Source organism: Arachis stenosperma, chromosome 4, assembly GCF_014773155.1.
Source record: "Arachis stenosperma cultivar V10309 chromosome 4, arast.V10309.gnm1.PFL2, whole genome shotgun sequence".
NCBI classification, from domain to species: Eukaryota; Viridiplantae; Streptophyta; class Magnoliopsida; order Fabales; family Fabaceae; genus Arachis; species Arachis stenosperma.
The window spans coordinates 71,775,905-71,794,638 of record NC_080380.1 but is presented as its reverse complement, the minus strand read 5'-3'; the positions used below and the strand labels follow the sequence as shown (position 1 = coordinate 71,794,638).

General features: G+C 37.7%; 2 protein-coding genes across 2 annotated transcripts; both read right to left on the bottom strand.

The window, feature by feature from the left end:
* Window positions 1-334: 334 nt before the first annotated feature.
* LOC130975080 (uncharacterized) lies at window positions 335-730 on the bottom strand. The gene has a single exon (XM_057899911.1). The coding sequence runs from the start codon at window positions 728-730 to the stop codon at window positions 335-337; it is 396 nt and encodes a 131-aa protein (XP_057755894.1).
* A 219-nt stretch (window positions 731-949) lies between these two features.
* On the bottom strand, window positions 950-1,402 carry LOC130975079 (uncharacterized). The gene has a single exon (XM_057899910.1). The coding sequence runs from the start codon at window positions 1,400-1,402 to the stop codon at window positions 950-952; it is 453 nt and encodes a 150-aa protein (XP_057755893.1).
* Between the last annotated feature and the right edge of the window lie 17,332 nt (window positions 1,403-18,734).

Below are 18,734 nucleotides of genomic sequence, written 5' to 3'. Positions count from 1 at the left end.
TGAGGAAGGGCAATTATAACACAATCTTGGCAGTAATTCAAGCTAAATAGTTCAAAAACACTCAAAACTTCATGCAATACTCAAAATTAAGTATTTTCTTCAACATTACCAATTCAACCAAACCAAGATCAATGAAATCCTCATGAGCATCTCAACAAAATCAAACAAAATCAAGCATACTTAGACAAACTCACAAAATCAAGCAATCACAAAATCCAACAAAGACTCTAAAAACTATATGCAAGAAACTATGTAAAATGGAAGATCATACCATGGTGGGATGTCTCCCACCTAGCACTTTTCTTTAACGTCCTTAAGTTGGACGGTCATGAGCTTAAACTTCTCCTCCTCCAGGTGCATCTTCAAGTAAGAACACCTCCACTTCCCTTGGGGACTTGTAGCCATGATACTTCTTTACCCTGTGGCTATTCACTTTGAATGTTGCACCACTTTGAGGGTGGAATAGCTCGACCACACCATAGGGCTTCACCTCCTTTACTCTAAAGAGACCATCCCACCATGAACGGAACTTTCCGGGCATAAATCTGAGCCTTGAGTTGTATAGAAGAACTTCGCCACCCTCTTGAAAATCTTTCTTGCAGATATGGTGATCATGGAATGCCTTAGTCTTCTTTATGTAGATCCGTGCATTCTCATATGCCTCCATCCTAAGACATTCAAGTTCCTCTAGTTGCGATTTTCTGGTTATACCTGCCTTGGTAAAATCCATGTTGCACTACTTAACCGCCCAATAGGCCTTATGTTCAATTTCAACCGGGAGGTGGCATGCTTTCCCATAGACAATCCGAAAGGGATTCATCCCTAACGGAGTCTTATAGGTCGTCCTATATGCCCACAATGCATCATCCAACCCAGAGCTCCAGTCTTTCCTTTGTGGATTCACCACTTTTTTCAAAATTCGCTTTATCTCCCGATTGGACACCCCCGCTTACCCATTAGTTTGGGGGTAGTAAGCAGTTGCAACCTTGTGTAGTACCCCATATCGCTTGAGTAGTGCTTTTATCTTCCTGTTGCAAAAGTGAGATCCTTGGTCGCTCACGATTGTTTGTGGCGACCCATAGCGGCAAACAATATTATTTTTAATGAAAGAAACAACAGTATTAGCATCATCAAGGCGGGTAGGTATCGCTTCCACCCACTTTGTTACGTAATCAACCGCTAACAAAATGTGAAGATAACCATTTGAGTTAGAAAATGACCCCATAAAGTCTATGCCCCATACATCAAAGATTTCACAAAATAACATTGGTTGTCGAGGCATTTCATCCTTTTGGAATGCATTTCCAGACTTTTGACATTGGTTACATGACACACAAAATTGGTTAGCATCCTTGAATAATGTTGGCCACCAGAATCTGCAATCCAAAACTTTTTTAGCCATTCGTTGTGGGCCAAAGTGGCCGCCACACTTGGATTAATGACAAGATTCAAGAATAGGTTGGAACTCGGATTCTGGGACACATCTACGAATTATTTGGTCTACTCCCCATTTCCACAAGTGAGGGTCATCCCAAATGTAATATTTGGAATCACTCCTCAACTTATCTCTTTGATGTTTTGAAAATTTGAGAGGGAATATATTGGCAACCAAGTAGTTCGCCATAGGTGCAAACCAAGGAAAACTATCCGAAATAGCATGCAAACCATCCAAAGGAAATGAGTCGTCAATCGGAAATGGGTCATATTTAAGATTTTCAAGGTGGCTTAGATGATCCGTAACCAAGATTTGTGACCCACTTCGATCCCTAATCTCAATGTCAAACTCTTGCAAGAGCAAGATCCAACGTATGAGCCTAGGTTTTGACTCATTCTTTATCAACAAATATTTTAAAGCTACATGATCCGTATACACCACTATTTTGGAGCCTAGCAAATAAGATCTAAATCTATCCAATGCATGAACAATTGCTAGGAGCTCTTTTTCCGTAGTGGTATAATTGGATTGTGCCGCATCCAATGTCTAGGAGGAATAAGCAATAATGTAAGGGAGCTTACCATCGCGTTGTGCAAGCGCGGCACCTACGGCATGACTTGACGCGTCGCACATGATCTCGAATGGCTGCGTCCAGTCAGGGCCCCTCATAACTAGTGCCGTGGTAAGAGCTCTCCTCAACTCCTCAAATGCTTCCTCACAAGCACTATCAAACTCAAAGTTTACGTCCTTTTGTAGCAGGCGCGATAACAGCAATGCAATCTTGCTAAAATTCTTGATGAAGTGCCTATATAATCCTACATGCCCCAAAAAGGAACGGACCTCCCTTACAGTAGAGGGCTGAGGTAAACTAGTAATGACATTAACCTTGGCCGGGTCCACAGAAATACCTTTATCAGAAACTATGTGTCCTAACACTATGCCTTGTCTCACCATGAAGTGACATTTTTCGAAATTGAGGACAAGGTTAGTATCAACACAACTCTCTAAGACTGTAGCCAAGTTCTCTAAATAACTATCAAAAGAAGTCCCATATACACTGAAATCATCCATAAAGACTTTGATGAGCGGATAATTTATACGCTTTTTGGCATTGTTTTTAGGTAGTTTTTAGTAAGTTTAAGCTACTTTTAGGGATGTTTTCATTAGTTTTTATGTTAAATTCACATTTCTGGACTTTACTATGAGTTTGTGTGTTTTTCTGTAATTTCAGGTAATTTCTGGCTGAAATTGAAGGACTTGAGCAAAACTCTGAAAAAGGCTGACAAAAGGACTGCTGATGCTGTTTGAATCTGACCTCCCTGCACTTGAAATGGATTTTCTGGCGCTACAGAACTCCAATTGGCGCGCTCTCAACGGTGTTGGAAAGTAGACATCCAGAGCTTTCCAGCAATATATAATAGTCCATACTTTATTCGGAAATTGACGATGTAACTTGGCGTTGAACGCCAAGTACATGCTGCTGTCTGGAGTTAAACGCCAGAAAAACGTCATGATCCGGAGTTGAACGCCCAAAACACGTCATAACTCGGATTCAACTCCAAGAGAAGCCTCAGCTCGTGGATTGATCAAGCTCAGCCCAAGCATACACCAAGTGGGCCCCGGAAGTGGATTTATGCATCAATTACTTACTCATGTAAACCCTAGGAGCTAGTTTATTATAAATAGAACTTTTTACTATCATATTATCATCCTGGATTGTATTTTGAATCTTGTGATCACGTTTTGGGGGCTGGCCATTCGGCCATGCCTAAACCTTTCACTTATGTATTTTCAACGGTGGAGTTTCTGCACACCATAGATTAAGGGTGTGGAGCTCTGCTGTACCTCAAGTTTCAATACAATTACTATTACTTTTTATTCAATTCTCTTTTATTCTTATTCCAAGATATACGTTGCACAACACTTTGATGAATGTGATGATCCGTGACACTCATCATCATTCTCACCTATGAATGCACGTGATTGACAACCACTTCCGTTCTACCTTAGGCCGGGCGCATATCTCTTAGATTCTCCAACAGAATCTTCGTGGTATAAGCTAGATAGATGGCGGCATTCATGAGGATCCGGAAAGTCTAACCTTGTCTGTGGTATTCCGAGTAGGATCTTGGGAATCCGAAAAGTCTAACCTTGTCTGTGGTATTCCGAGTAGGATTCCGGTATTGAATGACTGTGACGAGCTTCAAACTCCTGAAGGCTGGGCGTGATGACAAACGCAAAAGGATCAATGGATTCTATTCCAACCTGATTGAGAACCGACAGATGATTAGCCGTGCTGTGATAGAGCATTTGGACCATTTTCACTGAGAGGATGGGATGTAGCTATCAACCAAGGGTGATGCCTCCAGACGATTAGCCGTGCAGTGACAGCGCATAGGACCATTTTCCCGAGAGGATTGAAAGTAGCCATTGATGATGGTGATGCCCTACATACAGCTTGCCATGGAAAGGAGTAAGAAGGATTGAAGGAAGAGTGAGTAGTGAAGTAGAGTTTCAAGAGGAACACAGCATCTCCATACACCTATCTGAAATTCCCACTATTAATTTACATAAGTATTTCTATCCCTTTTTATTAATTATATTTGATTTTCTAAATTCCATAATTTTAATTTGCCTAACTAAGATTTACAAGGTGACCATAGCTTGCTTCATACCAACAATCTTTGTGGGATCGACCCTTACTCACGTAAGGTATTACTTGGATGACCCAGTACACTTGCTGGTTAAGTTGAACGGAGTTGTGATCACACGTGCCAATTTCAAATTCCATAAAAGTACAAGGAGTACAACTTTAAGAATCACAATTTCGTCCACCAAGTTTTTGGCGCCGTTGCCGGGGATTGTTTCAAGTATGGACAACTGACGGTTCATCTTGTTGCCCAGATTAGGTAATCTTCTTTTCAAAAATCTTTTTCAAAATTTTTCTTTTCTTTTTCGGTTTTATAAACTTTATTTTCGAAAAAAATTAATAAAAATCCAAAAAATTAGAAAATCATAAAAATAAAAAATATTTTGTGTTTCTTGTATGAGTCTTGAGTCAATTTTTAAGTTTGGTGTCAATTGCATGCTTTAAAAATTTTTCTTGCATTTTTCGAAAATCCCATGCATTCATAGTGTTCTTCATGATCTTCAAGTTGTTCTTGATAAGTCCCCTTGTTTGATCTTGATGTTTTCTTGTTTTGAGTTGTTTGTTGTTTTTCATATGCATTTTTTGTTTGTTAGAGTCCATGCATTAAAGATTTCTAAGTTTGGTGTCTTGCATGTTTTCTTTGCATCAAAAATTTTTTCAAAATTATGTTCTTGGTGTTCATCATGATCTTCAAAGTGTTCTTGGTGTTCATCTTGACATTCATAGCATTCTTGCATGCATTCATTGTTTTGATCTAAAAATTTCATGCATTGAGTATTTTTGTTGTTTTTCTCTCTCATAATTAAAAAATTCAAAAATAAAAAAAATATCTTTTCCTTATTTCCCTCCAAATTTTCAAAATTTTGGGTTGACTTGGTCAAAAAAATTTTTAAAATTAGTTGTTTCTTACAAGTCAAGTCAAAATTTCAATTTTAAAAATCTTATCTTTTTAAAATCTTTTTCAAAAAATCATATCTTTTTCATTTTTTCTATTTTTCGAAAATTTCAAAATTACTTTTCAAATTATTTTCAAAAATCTTTTTCTTATCTTTTATATCTAATTTTCGAAAATTAGCTAACAATTAATGTGATTGGTTCAAAATTTGAAGTTTGTTACTTTCTTGTTAAGAAAGGTTCAATCTTTAAATTCTAGAATCTTATCTTGTAGTTTCTTGTTAGTTAAGTCATTTTAAAAATTGAATCTATTTCAAAATATCTTATCTAACTTCTTATCTTCTTATCTTTTTAAAATCTATTTTAAAATCTATTTTTAAAATCTTTTGTTTGTTTCTTATCTTTTTCAAAACCACCTAACTACTTTTCCTTCTCTAATTTTCGAAAATACCTCTTTCTTTTTCAAAAATTATTTTTAATTAATTAATTGTTTCAAATTTTAATTTCAATTATATTTTATCTTTAATTTTTGAAAATTACTAAACCCTTTTTCAAAATTATTTTCGAAATTTCTCTTTTCTTTTCTTCTTCTATTTAATTATTTAATTACTAACACTTCTCTTCACCTATCTTCATCTAAATATCCGAATTCTTCTTCACTCTTCCCTCCCTCTCTTTTTCTACTAACACAAAGGAATCTCTATACTGTGACATAGAGGATTCCTCTTCTTTTCTTGTTTTCTTCTCTTTCATATGAGCAGGAACAGGGAAAAAGGCACTCTTGTTGAAGTTGATCCTGAACCTGAAAGGACTCTGAAGAGAAAATTAAGAGAAGCTAAGTTACAATAATCCAGAAACAACCTTTCAGAAATTTTCGAACAAGAGAAGGAGATGGCAGCCGAAAATAATAATAATGCAAGGAGAATGCTTGGTGACTTCACAAAGCCAACGTCCATGTTTGATGGAAGAAGCATCTCCATTCCTGCCATTGGAGCCAACAACTTTGAGCTGAAACCTCAGCTAGTTGCCTTAATACAACAAAACTGCAAGTTTTATGGACTTCCATCTGAAGATCCTTATCAGTTTTTAACTGAGTTCTTGCAGATCTGTGAGACTGTAAAGACGAATAGAGTTGATCCTGAAGTCTACAGACTCATGCTTTTCCCTTTTGCTGTAAGAGACAGAGCTAGAATATGGTTGGATTCACAACCTAAGGATAGCCTGGACTCCTGGGATAAGCTGGTCATTGCCTTCTTGGATAAATTCTTTCCTCCTCAAAAGCTGAGCAAGCTGAGAGTGGATGTTCAAACCTTCAAACAAAAAGATGGTGAATCCCTCTATGAAGCTTGGAAAAGATACAAGCAGCTGACCAAAAGATGTCCATCTGACATGTTTTCAGAATGGACCATATTAGATATATTCTATTATGGTCTCTCTGAATTTTCGAAAATATCATTGGACCATTATGCAGGTGGATCCATTCACCTAAAGAAAACGCCTGAAGAGGCTCAAGAACTCATTGATATGGTTGCAAACAACCAATTCATGTACACTTCTGAGAGGAATTCCGTGAATAATGGGATACCTCAGAAGAAAGGAGTTCTTGAAATTGATGCTCTGAATGCCATATTGGCTCAGAATAAAGTGTTGACTCAACAGGTCAACATGATCTCTCAAAATCTGAATGGATGGCAATATGCATCCAACAGTACTAGAGAGGCAGCTTCTGAAGAAGCTTATGATCCTGAGAACCCTGCCATGGCAGAGGTTAATTACATGGGTGAACCTTATGGAAACACCTATAACTCATCATGGAGAAATCATCCAAATTTCTCATGGAAGAATCAACGAAAGCCTCAACAAGGCTTTAACAATGGTGGACGCAACAGGCTGAACAATAGCAAGCCATATCCATCATCTTCTCAGCAACAGACAGAGAATTCTGAACAAAACACCTCTAATTTAGCCAATGTAGTCTCTGATCTGTCAAAGGCCACTTTCAGTTTCATGAGTGAAACAAGATCCTCCATTAGAAATCTGGAGGCACAAGTGGGCCAGCTGAGTAAGAAAGTCATTGAAACTCCTCCCAGTATTCTCCCAAGCAATATAGAAGAAAATCCAAAAGGAGAGTGCAAGGCCATTGATATAATCAATGTGGCCGAATGCACAAGGGAGGAGGAGGACGAAAATCCTAGTGAGAAAGACCTCCTGGGACGTTCCTCAAGCAAGAAGGAGTTTCCTATTAAGGATCCAAAGGAATCTGAGGCTCATATAGAGACCATAGAGATTCCATTAAATCTCCTTCTGCCATTCATGAGCTCTGAAGACTATTCTTCCTCAGAAGAGGATGAAGATGTAACTGGAGAGCAAGTTGCTCAATATTTAGGAGCTATCATGAAGCTGAATGCCAAGTTATTTGGTAATGAGACTTGGGAAAGTGAACCTCCCTTGCTCATTAATGAACTGGATACTTGGATTCAGAAAATTCTACCTCAAAAGAAACAAGATCCTGGCAAGTTCTTAATACCTTGTACCATAGGCACCATGATCTTTGAAAAAGCTCTGTGTGATCTGGGGTCAGGGATAAATCTTATGCCACTCTTTGTAATGGAGAAGCTGGGGATCATTGAGGTACAACCTGCCTTGTTCTCATTACAATTGGCAGACAAGTCATTGAGACAAGCTTATGGAATAGTAGAGGACGTGTTAGTAAAGGTTGAAGGCCTTTACATCCCTGCTGATTTCATAATCTTAGACACTAGGAAGGAAAAGGATGATTGCATCATCCTTGGAAGACCTTTCCTAGCCACAGCAGGAGCTGTGATAGATGTCAACAGAGGTGAATTAGTCCTTCAACTGAATAGGGACTACCTTGTGTTTAAGGCACATGGCCATCCCTCTATGACAAAAGAGAGTAAGCATGAAGAGCTTCTCTCAGTTCAGAGTCAAAAAGAGCCCCCACAGTCAAACTTTAAGTTTGGTGTTGGAAGGCCACAACCAAACTCTAAGTTTGGTGTTAAGATCCCATATCCAAACTCTAAGTTTGGTGTTGGCACTATACAACATTGACCTGATCACCTTGTGGCTCCATGAGAGCCACTGTCAAGCTATTGACATTAAAGAAGCGCTTGTTGGGAGGCAACCCAATTTTATTTATCTAATTTTTATTTTATTCTATTTTATTGTTATTTTGTGTTTTATTAGGTACATGATCATGAGGAGTCACGAAAAAATCATAAAAATTAAAAACAGAATCAAAAACAGCAGAAGAAAAAAAATCACACCCTGGAGGAAGCACAGGCTGGCGTTCAACGCCAGTAAGATGCATCTGGCCGGCGTTCAACGCCAGAACAGAGCATCATTCTGGCGCTGAACACCAGAAACAAGCAACATTCTGGCGCTGAACGCCAGGAATGTGCCTAGAGAGGAAAAACTGGCGCTGAACGCCAGTAACAAGCATGAAACTGGCGTTCAACGCCAGAAACATGCTCTACATGGGCGTTGAACGCCCAGAATGTGCACCACATGGCGTTTAAACGCCAGAATGGTGTACAAAGGCAATTTACATGCCTATTTGGTGCAGGGATGGAATTCCTTGACACCTCAGGACCTGTGGACCCCACAGGATCACCTCAGGATCTGTGGACCCCACAGGATCCCCACCTACCATATTCCCACCTTACCTCCTAATCCTATTTTACTCTTCCCCATGTCACACTTCCCAACAACTTCAATCTCTGAATCTCTCTTCCCAATTACTCCCTTCACCATTCACATCCAACCACTCTTCCCCATAAACACCACCTACCTTCAAAAATTCAAAACCAATTTCCCACCCATTCCCACCCTAAATGGCCGAATACACACTACCCCCTCTCCCTATAAATACCCTTCCATTCTACTTCATTTTCACACAACACAACCCCTTCTTCTTCACCTAGGCCGAACCTACATCTCTTCCACCTACCATATTCTCTTCTTCTTCTTCTTCTTCTTCTTCTTCTTCTTCTCTTCTTTCTTCTCTTGCTCGAGGACGAGCAATATTTTAAGTTTGGTGTGGTAAAATCATAAGCTTTTTGTTTTTCTATTACCATCAATGGCACCTAAGGCCGGAGTATCCTCTAGAAAAGGAAAAGGGAAGACAAAAGCTTCCACCTCCGAGTCATGGGAGATGGAAAGATTCATCTCTAAGAGCCATCAAGACCACTTCTATGATGTTGTGGCAAAGAAGAAGGTGATCCCTGAGGTCCCTTTCAAGCTCAAGAAAATTGAGTATCCAGAGATCCGACATGAAATCCGAAGAAGAGGTTGGGAAGTCCTAACCAACCCCATGCAACAAGTCGGAATCTTAATGGTTCAAGAGTTCCATACCAATGCATGGATCACTAGGAACCATGATCAAAGTATGAACCCAAGTCCAAAGAATTATCTCACAATGGTTCGGGGGAAATACTTGGATTTTAGTCTGCAAAATGTGAGGTTGGCATTCCACTTGCCCATGATGCAAGGAGATGAACGCCCCTACACTAGAAGGGTCAACTTTAATCAAAGGTTGGACCAAGTCCTTATGGACATTTGTGTGGAAGGAGCTCAATGGAAGAGAGACTCCAAAGGCAAGCCAGTCCAACTAAGAAGACTGGACCTCAAGCCTATAGCTAGAGGATGGTTGGAGTTCATTCAACGCTCCATCATTCCTACTAGCAACCGATCTGAAGTTACTGTGGATCGGGCCATCATGATTCATGGCATCATGATTGGAGAGGAAGTAGAAGTTCATGAGGTCATCTCCAATGAAATCTACAAAATAGCCGACAAGCCCTCACCTATGGCACGGCTAGCTTTTCCTCACCTTATTTTCCATCTATGTTACTCAGCTGGAGTTATCATAGAAGGAGACATCTCCATTGAAGAGGACAAGCCCATCACCAAGAAGAGGATGGAGCAAGCAAGAGAGACCCTTCACGATTCTCAAGAGATGCATGAGGAAGCTCATCATCAAGAAATCCCTGAGATGCCTCAAGGGATGCACTTTCCTCCCAACAACTATTGGGAACAACTCAACACTTCCTTAGAAGGTTTGAGCCACAATGTTGAACAATTAAGGGTGGAACATCATGAGCACTCCATTATTCTCCAAGAAATAAGAGAAGATCAAAGAGCAATGAGGGAGGAGCAACAAAGGCAAGGAAGGGACATAGAAGAGCTTAAGAACATCATTGGTCCTTCAAGAAGAAGACGCCACTAAAGGTGGATTCATTCCTTGTTCTTTATTTCTTTCTGTTTTCAGTTTTTAATGTTGTGTTTATCTATGTTTTGTGTCTTTACTTCATGATCATTAGTATGTAACCATGCCTTAAAGCTATGAATAAAATCCATTAATCCTTCACCTCTCTTAAATGAAAAATGTTTTAATTCAAAAAAACAAGAAGTACATGAATTTCGAATTTATCCTTGAATTTAGTTTAATTATATTGATGTGGTGACAATACTTTTGTTTTCTGAATGAATGACTGAACAGTGCATATGTCTTTTGATCTTGTTGTTTATGAATGTTAAAATTGTTGGCTCTTGAAAGAATGATGAACAAAGAGAAATGTTATTGATGATCTGAAAAATCATGAAATTGATTCTTGAAGCAAGAAAAAGCAGTGAAAAAGAAAGCTTGCGAAAAAAAAAAATTTTTTGGCGAAAAAAAAATAGAAAGAAAAAGAAAAAGCAAGCAGAAAAAGCCAATGGCCCTTAAAAACAAAAGGCAAGGGTAAAAAGGATCCAAGGCTTTGAGCATCAATGGATAGGAGAGCCCAAGGAAATAAAATCCAGGCCTAAGCGGCTAAATCAAGCTGTCCCTAACCATGTGCTTGTGTCATGAAGGTCCAAGTGAAAAGCTTGAGACTGAGTGGTTAAAGTCGTGATCCAAAGCAAAAAGAGTGTGCTTAAGAGCTCTGGACACCTCTAACTGGGGACTTTAGCAAAGCTGAGTCACAATCTGAAAAGGTTCACCTAGTTATGTGTCTGTGGCATTTATGTATCCGGTGGTAATACTGGAAAACAAAGTGCTTAGGGCCACAGCCAAGACTCATAAGTAGCTGTGTTCAAGAATCAACATGCTTAACTAGGAAAGTCAATAACACTATCCGAAATTCTAAGTTCCTAGAGAAGCCAATCATTCTAAGCTTCAAAGGAAAAAGTAAGATGCCAAAACTGTTCAGAAGCAAAAAGCTACAAGTCCCGCTCATCTAATTATAATTAATATTCATTGATATTCTGGAATTTATAGTATATTCTCTTCTTTTTATCCTATTTGATTTTCAGTTGCTTGGGGACAAGCAACAATTTAAGTTTGGTGTTGTGATGAGCGGATAATTTATACGCTTTTTGGCATTGTTTTTAGGTAGTGTTTAGTAAGTTTAAGCTACTTTTAGGGATGTTTTCATTAGTTTTTATGTTAAATTCACATTTCTGGACTTTACTATGAGTTTGTGTGTTTTTCTGTGATTTCAGGTAATTTCTGGCTGAAATTGAGGGACTTGAGCAAAACTCTGAAAAAGGCTGACAAAAGGACTGCTGATGCTGTTGGAATCTGACCTCCCTGCACTCGAAATGGATTTTCTGGAGCTACAGAACTCCAATTGGCACGCTCTCAATGGCGTTGGAAAGTAGACATCCAGAGCTTTCCAGCAATATATAACAGTCCATACTTTATTCGGAAATTGACGATGTAACTTGGCGTTGAACGCCAAGTACATGCTGCTGTCTGGAGTTAAACGCCAGAAAAACGTCATGATCCGGAGTTGAACGCCCAAAACACGTCATAACTCGGAGTTCAACTCCAAGAGAAGCCTCAGCTCGTGGATCGATCAAGCTCAGCCCAAGCATACACCAAGTGGGCCCCGGAAGTGGATTTATGCATCAATTACTTACTCATGTAAACCCTAGGAGCTAGTTTATTATAAATAGAACTTTTTACTATCATATTATCATCCTAGATTGTATTTTGAATCATGTGATCACGTTTTGGGGGCTGGCCATTCGGCCATGCCTAAACCTTTCACTTATGTATTTTCAACGGTGGAGTTTCTGCACACCATAGATTAAGGGTGTGGAGCTCTACTGTACCTCAAGTTTCAATACAATTACTATTACTCTTTATTCAATTCTCTTTTATTCTTATTCCAAGATATACGTTGCACAACACTTTGATGAATGTGATGATCCGTGACACTCATCATCATTCTCACTTATGAACGCGCGTGATTGACAACCACTTCCGTTCTACCTTAGGCCGGGCGCATATCTCTTAGATTCCCCAACAGAATCTTCGTGGTATAAGCTAGATAGATGGCGGCATTCATGAGGATCCGGAAAGTCTAACCTTGTCTGTGGTATTCCGAGTAGGATCCTGGGAATCCAGAAAGTCTAACCTTGTCTGTGGTATTCCGAGTAGGATTCTGGTATTGAATGACTGTGACGAGCTTCAAACTCCTGAAGGCTGGGCGTGATGACAAACGCAAAAGGATCAATGGATTCTATTCCAACCTGATTGAGAACCGACAGATGATTAGCCGTGCTGTGACAGAGCATTTGGACCATTTTCACTGAGAGGATGGGATGTAGCTATCAACCAAGGGTGATGCCTCCAGACGATTAGCCGTGCAGTGACAGCACATAGGACCATTTTCCCGAGAGGATTGAAAGTAGCCATTGATGATGGTGATGCCCTACATACAGCTTGCCATGGAAAGGAGTAAGAAGGATTGAAGGAAGAGTGAGTAGTGAAGTAGAGTTTCAAGAGGAACACAGCATCTCCATACACCTATCTGAAATTCCCACTATTAATTTACATAAGTATTTCTATCCCTTTTTATTAATTATATTTGATTTTCTAAATTCCATAATTTTAATCTGCCTAACTGAGATTTACAAGGTGACCATAGCTTGCTTCATACCAACAATCTCTGTGGGATCGACCCTTACTCACGTAAGGTATTACTTGGATGACCCAGTACACTTGCTGGTTAAGTTGAACGGAGTTGTGATCACACGTGCCAATTTTAAATTCCATAAAAGTACAAGGAGTACAACTTTAAGAATCACAATTTCGTCCACCAGACTTCCAGACAACTCTCCATAAGATCAGAAAAGACATTGGTCATGCACCGCTGAAAAGTGGCGGGTGCATTGCATAACCCAAATGGCATCTTTTTGTAAGCAAAGGTGACAAAGGGACAAGTAAAGGTGGTCTTTTCCTAATCTTCAGGAGAAATATGTATCTAAAAGTAGCCAGTAAAATCATCAAGAAAGCAGTAATGAGATTTACCTACAAGTCGATCCAACATCTGGTCAATGAATGACAAGGGATAATGGTCTTTCCTTGTTGCGGCATTCAGCTTCCTATAATGAATGCATACCCGCCAAGCATTTTGCACCCTTGTTGTGACCACTTCACCATCATCTTTCTTAATAACAGTGATTTTTGATTTCTTTGGAACAACTTGAACTGGGCTTACCCACTCATTGTCGGAAATCGGATAAATAATAGCCGCATCAAGTAACCTTGTGACTTCCTTTTTCACCACATCAAGAATAGTGGGGTGGAGCCTTCTTTGGGGTTGTCTAGCCGGCCGAGCTCCCTCTTGGAGGAAGATGTGATGCATACACATACGGGAGTCAATCCCCATAATGTCGGCCAAACTCCAACCGATTGCTTTCTTGTGCTTCCTTAGGACCTCTAGGAGCTTCTGTTCTTCTTGGCTAGAGAGCTCACTAGAAATGATTACCGAAAACCTTTGGTTGTCCTCAAGGAATACATACTTCAAGTGAGAAGGTAGAGGCTTTAATTCACTTTTCGCTTCAAGTTGAGGTTCTTTTTCACCAAGATCATGAAGCTCATCCTCATCAACTTTCTCTTGTTCATCCTCATGTTTATCCTTCCCTTCAACAATAGGATAGTATAACTTGTTGTGATCTTCTCTTTGTATCTCTGTTACTACCTCATCAATCACATCACATCGGAGAACGGAGTGCTCTTCAGGTGGATGTCTCATGGCCTCTTATAAGTTAAACTTAATGGTCTTGTCATCTACCTCAAAAGAGTATGTGCTGGTAAAGGCATCCAATTTAAATTTAGAGGTCTTCAAGAAAGGTCTACCAAGAAAAACGGAGGAAGAACTTCCATTATCCGTCGGTGGCATTTCAAGGATATAGAAATCAACCGAAAATACTAAATCCTTGATTGTCACAAGCACATCTTCTGCTATCCCTACTACGGTGATCACACTCTTATCGGCTAAAAAAAATTTGGCGGCCGACCTTCTCAATGGAGCTAAATTCAACCTTGCAAATATAGAGAGTGGCATGATACTTACACAAGCCCCTAAGTCACACATGCAATCATAAAATGCAACTCCACCAATCCAACAAGACACTAAACATGGTCCGAGGTCACTACACTTTTTCGGAATAGACTTCATCAATGAAGAAATGGAACTACCCAATGACAATGTTTCCAACTCACCAATCCTATCTTTGTGTGTGCACAAGTCCTTTAAAAACTTATCATACTTCGAAATTTGTTGAATGGCATCAAGAAGTGGAATGGTTACCTCAACCTTCTTAAATACTTCAAGCATGTTGGTGTAATGTGCGTTGCTAGAGGATAAACCACATACTCTAGGAGGTCTTTCAAGTTGGAGGATTTAGGGTAGGTCTTCCAAGCTTCTGCCGCCGTCTTGTTCTTGGAAAGGGAACCACGACTAGAAGCGGTGAGCAATCTCTTATCCGCCGCGCAAAGACCTCCAGTGAAATAGCTAATGAGCAAGTGAGTGTCGAATCCATGATGTGGACAAGATTCCAATAGTCTCTTGAATCGAGTCCAATACTCATATAAGGTCTCTTGGTCCTTTTGCATTAACAAAAGACATATTCAAATTACAAATTAATTGGAAATTACAAGTACCCACTAACAATTATTGATGGAAAACAACTCAAATAGCATTATCAATCATAGAAAACATCAATGCACTAATAGAAATTTAAAATCCACATAGTTCATAAAATGAGAAGAACAGGGGAAATAACAAGAGAATTCAAATTCAACACAAGATCTAAACAAAATTATAACTAGAGAACTAAAATTAAGTGATTGAAACCAATATTAACAAGACCCAATTCAGAATTTCAACAAAGGAGAATCAAAACAAACTAGATCTAAAGAGAAGTAAGAGTTTCTCTCCGTAGAAAACAAAAACCAAAAACTAGCTAAAATTGTGTGTAAAGTGTGTATGATTGATGCCCCTTTCCTCCATTAGTTCCTGGGTCTTTTCCATGAAGAATCAAGTTGGATTTGGGTCTAGAGACTCTCAGAAATCGCCAGTCATGAGTTCATTAATGATGTCACGTGCTGAGCGTAACGCGTGTGCGTCGGCCACGCGTGCGCGTCATCTGAGTTTTGCAAGCCATGCGTATGCGTCAGGCACGCGTACACGTCGGTCAGATTTTTTCCCTGCCACGCGAATGCGTCAGCTTTTGCGCGCCAGTCCTAGCAATATGCTTCCACGCGTGCGCGTCGGTCTCGCCTGCGTGTTGGTCACGCATGCGCGTCGCAACCAATTCTCCAAAGCTCCATTCTTCATGTTTCTTCCACTTATGCATGCTTCCTTTCCATCTTCTAGGCCATCCTTGCCTTATAGATCCTGAATCCACTTAACAAACACATCACGACATCGAATGGTAGTAGAAGAGGATTAAAATATAGCATTTTTAAGGTCAAAGAAGCATGTTTTCAACCATGAAACAAAATTAGGAAGAAAACACAAAATCATGCAATTTATACGAATAAGTGCGGAAAATATTGATAAAACCCTCCAAATTCTACACAAGATAAACCACAAAATTGAAGTTATCAATAATATACGTTCTAATATACTAAAAACCTATATAAAGCCCTTCCTAACTTAAGCATCAGAGTCTCTTGTAGGTAGCACCCTCACCTCCTCACAGAAAACTCAGACAGGCGACACATCGGCACTAAAGAAATCGGATACTGCCATACTAAAGGATCTAGACCTTACGTTTAGTTTCAGATCAACGTTTCAAGTGACTCTTGAAATAAGTAGTAATTGAAAAATTAATTTATTTTAAACAATTTGTTTATATACATAAAATTTTTGATAAACTACTTTATATATATATATATATATATATATATATATATATATATATATATATATATATATATAAACAAATGAGTACTAATTAAGAGGGACATGTTTATATATTATCTTTGTTTACCTGTTTCCTATAATGTTCTCTCTGCTGAGTACTGACTGATGTTTCGATTTGTGTGTAACTAGTGAATGACCCGTGCGATGCACGGAAAATGTTTAGTACTGGAATTAACAAAATATATTATTTATGCATAATATAATGTAATCATAATCAAACAAAATTATACTTAAATATCCTAATGTCTATCTTTAATCGAATTAAATTAACATATACAAATTTTTCAGCATAAATGAAAAACTGAAAATCATTTTTGCATATTTGTTACTAATGTAAAAAAGTTTCTTCATGTCATGTTATATAACAAAAACACAATTTTATATATTTGTTGAACAATCAACAAAAAATATGTTTAATAATGGATAGAGTTACCTAATAACCTCCTATTAAACTTGAACCACTTAATAAAAAAAATCAAGACTTCAACTTAAAAATGTCATCCACAATTTACTAATCAATAATACTAAATGATACACATAGAGATTTCTCTACACATAAAAAATTTAATGCTCCGAGTCATAGATTATGAAAAATCTCCCTATACACAACATTCAAAGTAGAACTATCACTTAGTGAGCCATTGTTCTTTATTAAAACTCTCAAGCCCTTTTTAGACTTGACCCTAGACAAAGCAACATATAATTGACCATGCGTAAAAATAGGTTTAGGTAAGTATAACCCCACTATGCTTAGAGTTTGACCTTGAGATTTATTGATAGTCATTGCAAGGGAGACTATAAGAGGAAATTGTCTACGTTGGAACCTGAATGGAAGTGTTTCATTGTTAGGCACCATATTCATCCGTGGAATCAGAACTATTTCGCCACACTTGTCACCTATTAAGATATTGCATTCAATGACATGATTACCTAATCTTCGAACCTGTAATCGAGTACCATTACAAAGTCCATTGCTTTGGTCTATATTCCTCAATAGCATAACAGGTACACCAACTTTGAATTTCAACTGGTGGCTAGGCAAGCCTGAACAATTTACAAACAACGTATTTTAAAGATTACTTATAATAGTTTTAGACAATTTATTAAAGATTGCAACCATAATTATATGACAACAATGTATTCAACTTGTTCTATTTATTTCAATATCGCAAGAAAAACTGTAAAATGTCACTGACCATACTAAAAATAAACACAAAAGTATGGTATTCCATTTTATTAGTGATTAAATTTAAAATAAACCATCAATACTCGTGTCAATAATGACTTAATATGTATATATAGACTACTTCTTAATGGATTGAAGTTGAGAAGCCTCTTAAATTATTCTTTTGGGTACCAGATGGTGCACAATTTTAATTTTTATAAATTGTTATAAACCAATTTAATAATATGATAATAAAAATTTTTTAAAGCCAAAATTATAGATAAAAAAATGAAAATACAATATATAGGCAAATAAAAATTAGCACACAACTCTTTCAAGAACATTTTGTCAAATTACATGAGTAAGTTTTTCAAGAACTTATTAGTCCTAAAATATTTTAGAAACATAAATGATTATTTTTTTTCTGCATTTTGCTGCTGCAGTTGAGGAACATTAACATTAACATTCCCGACTTGAAAAAATAAAAGAGGGGAGGAGCAAATGCCAAAATACAATGAAAGCAATGAGTTATAATTAAGTAAGAGTAATGGATATGATGTATGGCGGTGAAATTCAAAATTTGAAAATCAATAAAGAATTTGATAAACAGTTACGAAAAGAAGAAAAATTAATTAAAATAAGGGAGACAATACAACAAATTATTAATGGTTAAAGAGAATAAGAGGAGGATTTGTTAGGAAGTATTTAAGACATTAAAGTTAATATCACATTTTATATTACCTAATAATGATGCATAAGAAATGAAGGAAGAGAGACCACAGATGATATATTTTTTATAGAAAGCACCACAGTCAACCCACTTTTAAGCTCTCTCCTTTAAGACACGTTGGATTTTCACTACCTGACAACCCTCTCTTAATAGTTTAGTATTAGATGGAAAAAGACTAAAGTCATCACCTTGATTGTAAGAATTTTTTGAGGTCTTTGAACTCATGAATATATGAATTCTAGTTTTTAAAAGTTATTAGTTTGTGGTGTCATTTTCTGTTTGTCCTTCTTTTTTTTTTGAAACTTGAAAAAGTTATTAATTTAAAAATTATTAAATTTATATATTTACAATTATATATATTTAATTTTTAAAAATTTAATTATATATTTAATTAAATTAGTTTAATCGTAATTTGACTTTGATTAAATTATTGAACTAGTAATTCAACCGGTTTAATGATCAACAACCTTAATTTTGATCAAAGGAACTAGAAGTAGTCAATAATTCACTTGAAATAATGGATCCATACGAACTTAGGAAGGCCGGTAAGGAAGGATTTGATAATACGGCAGAAGAAATAATACTTGCATCAGATGTATAAGTTATTCTCGTTGATTTACCTAAATCAAATTAAGGCT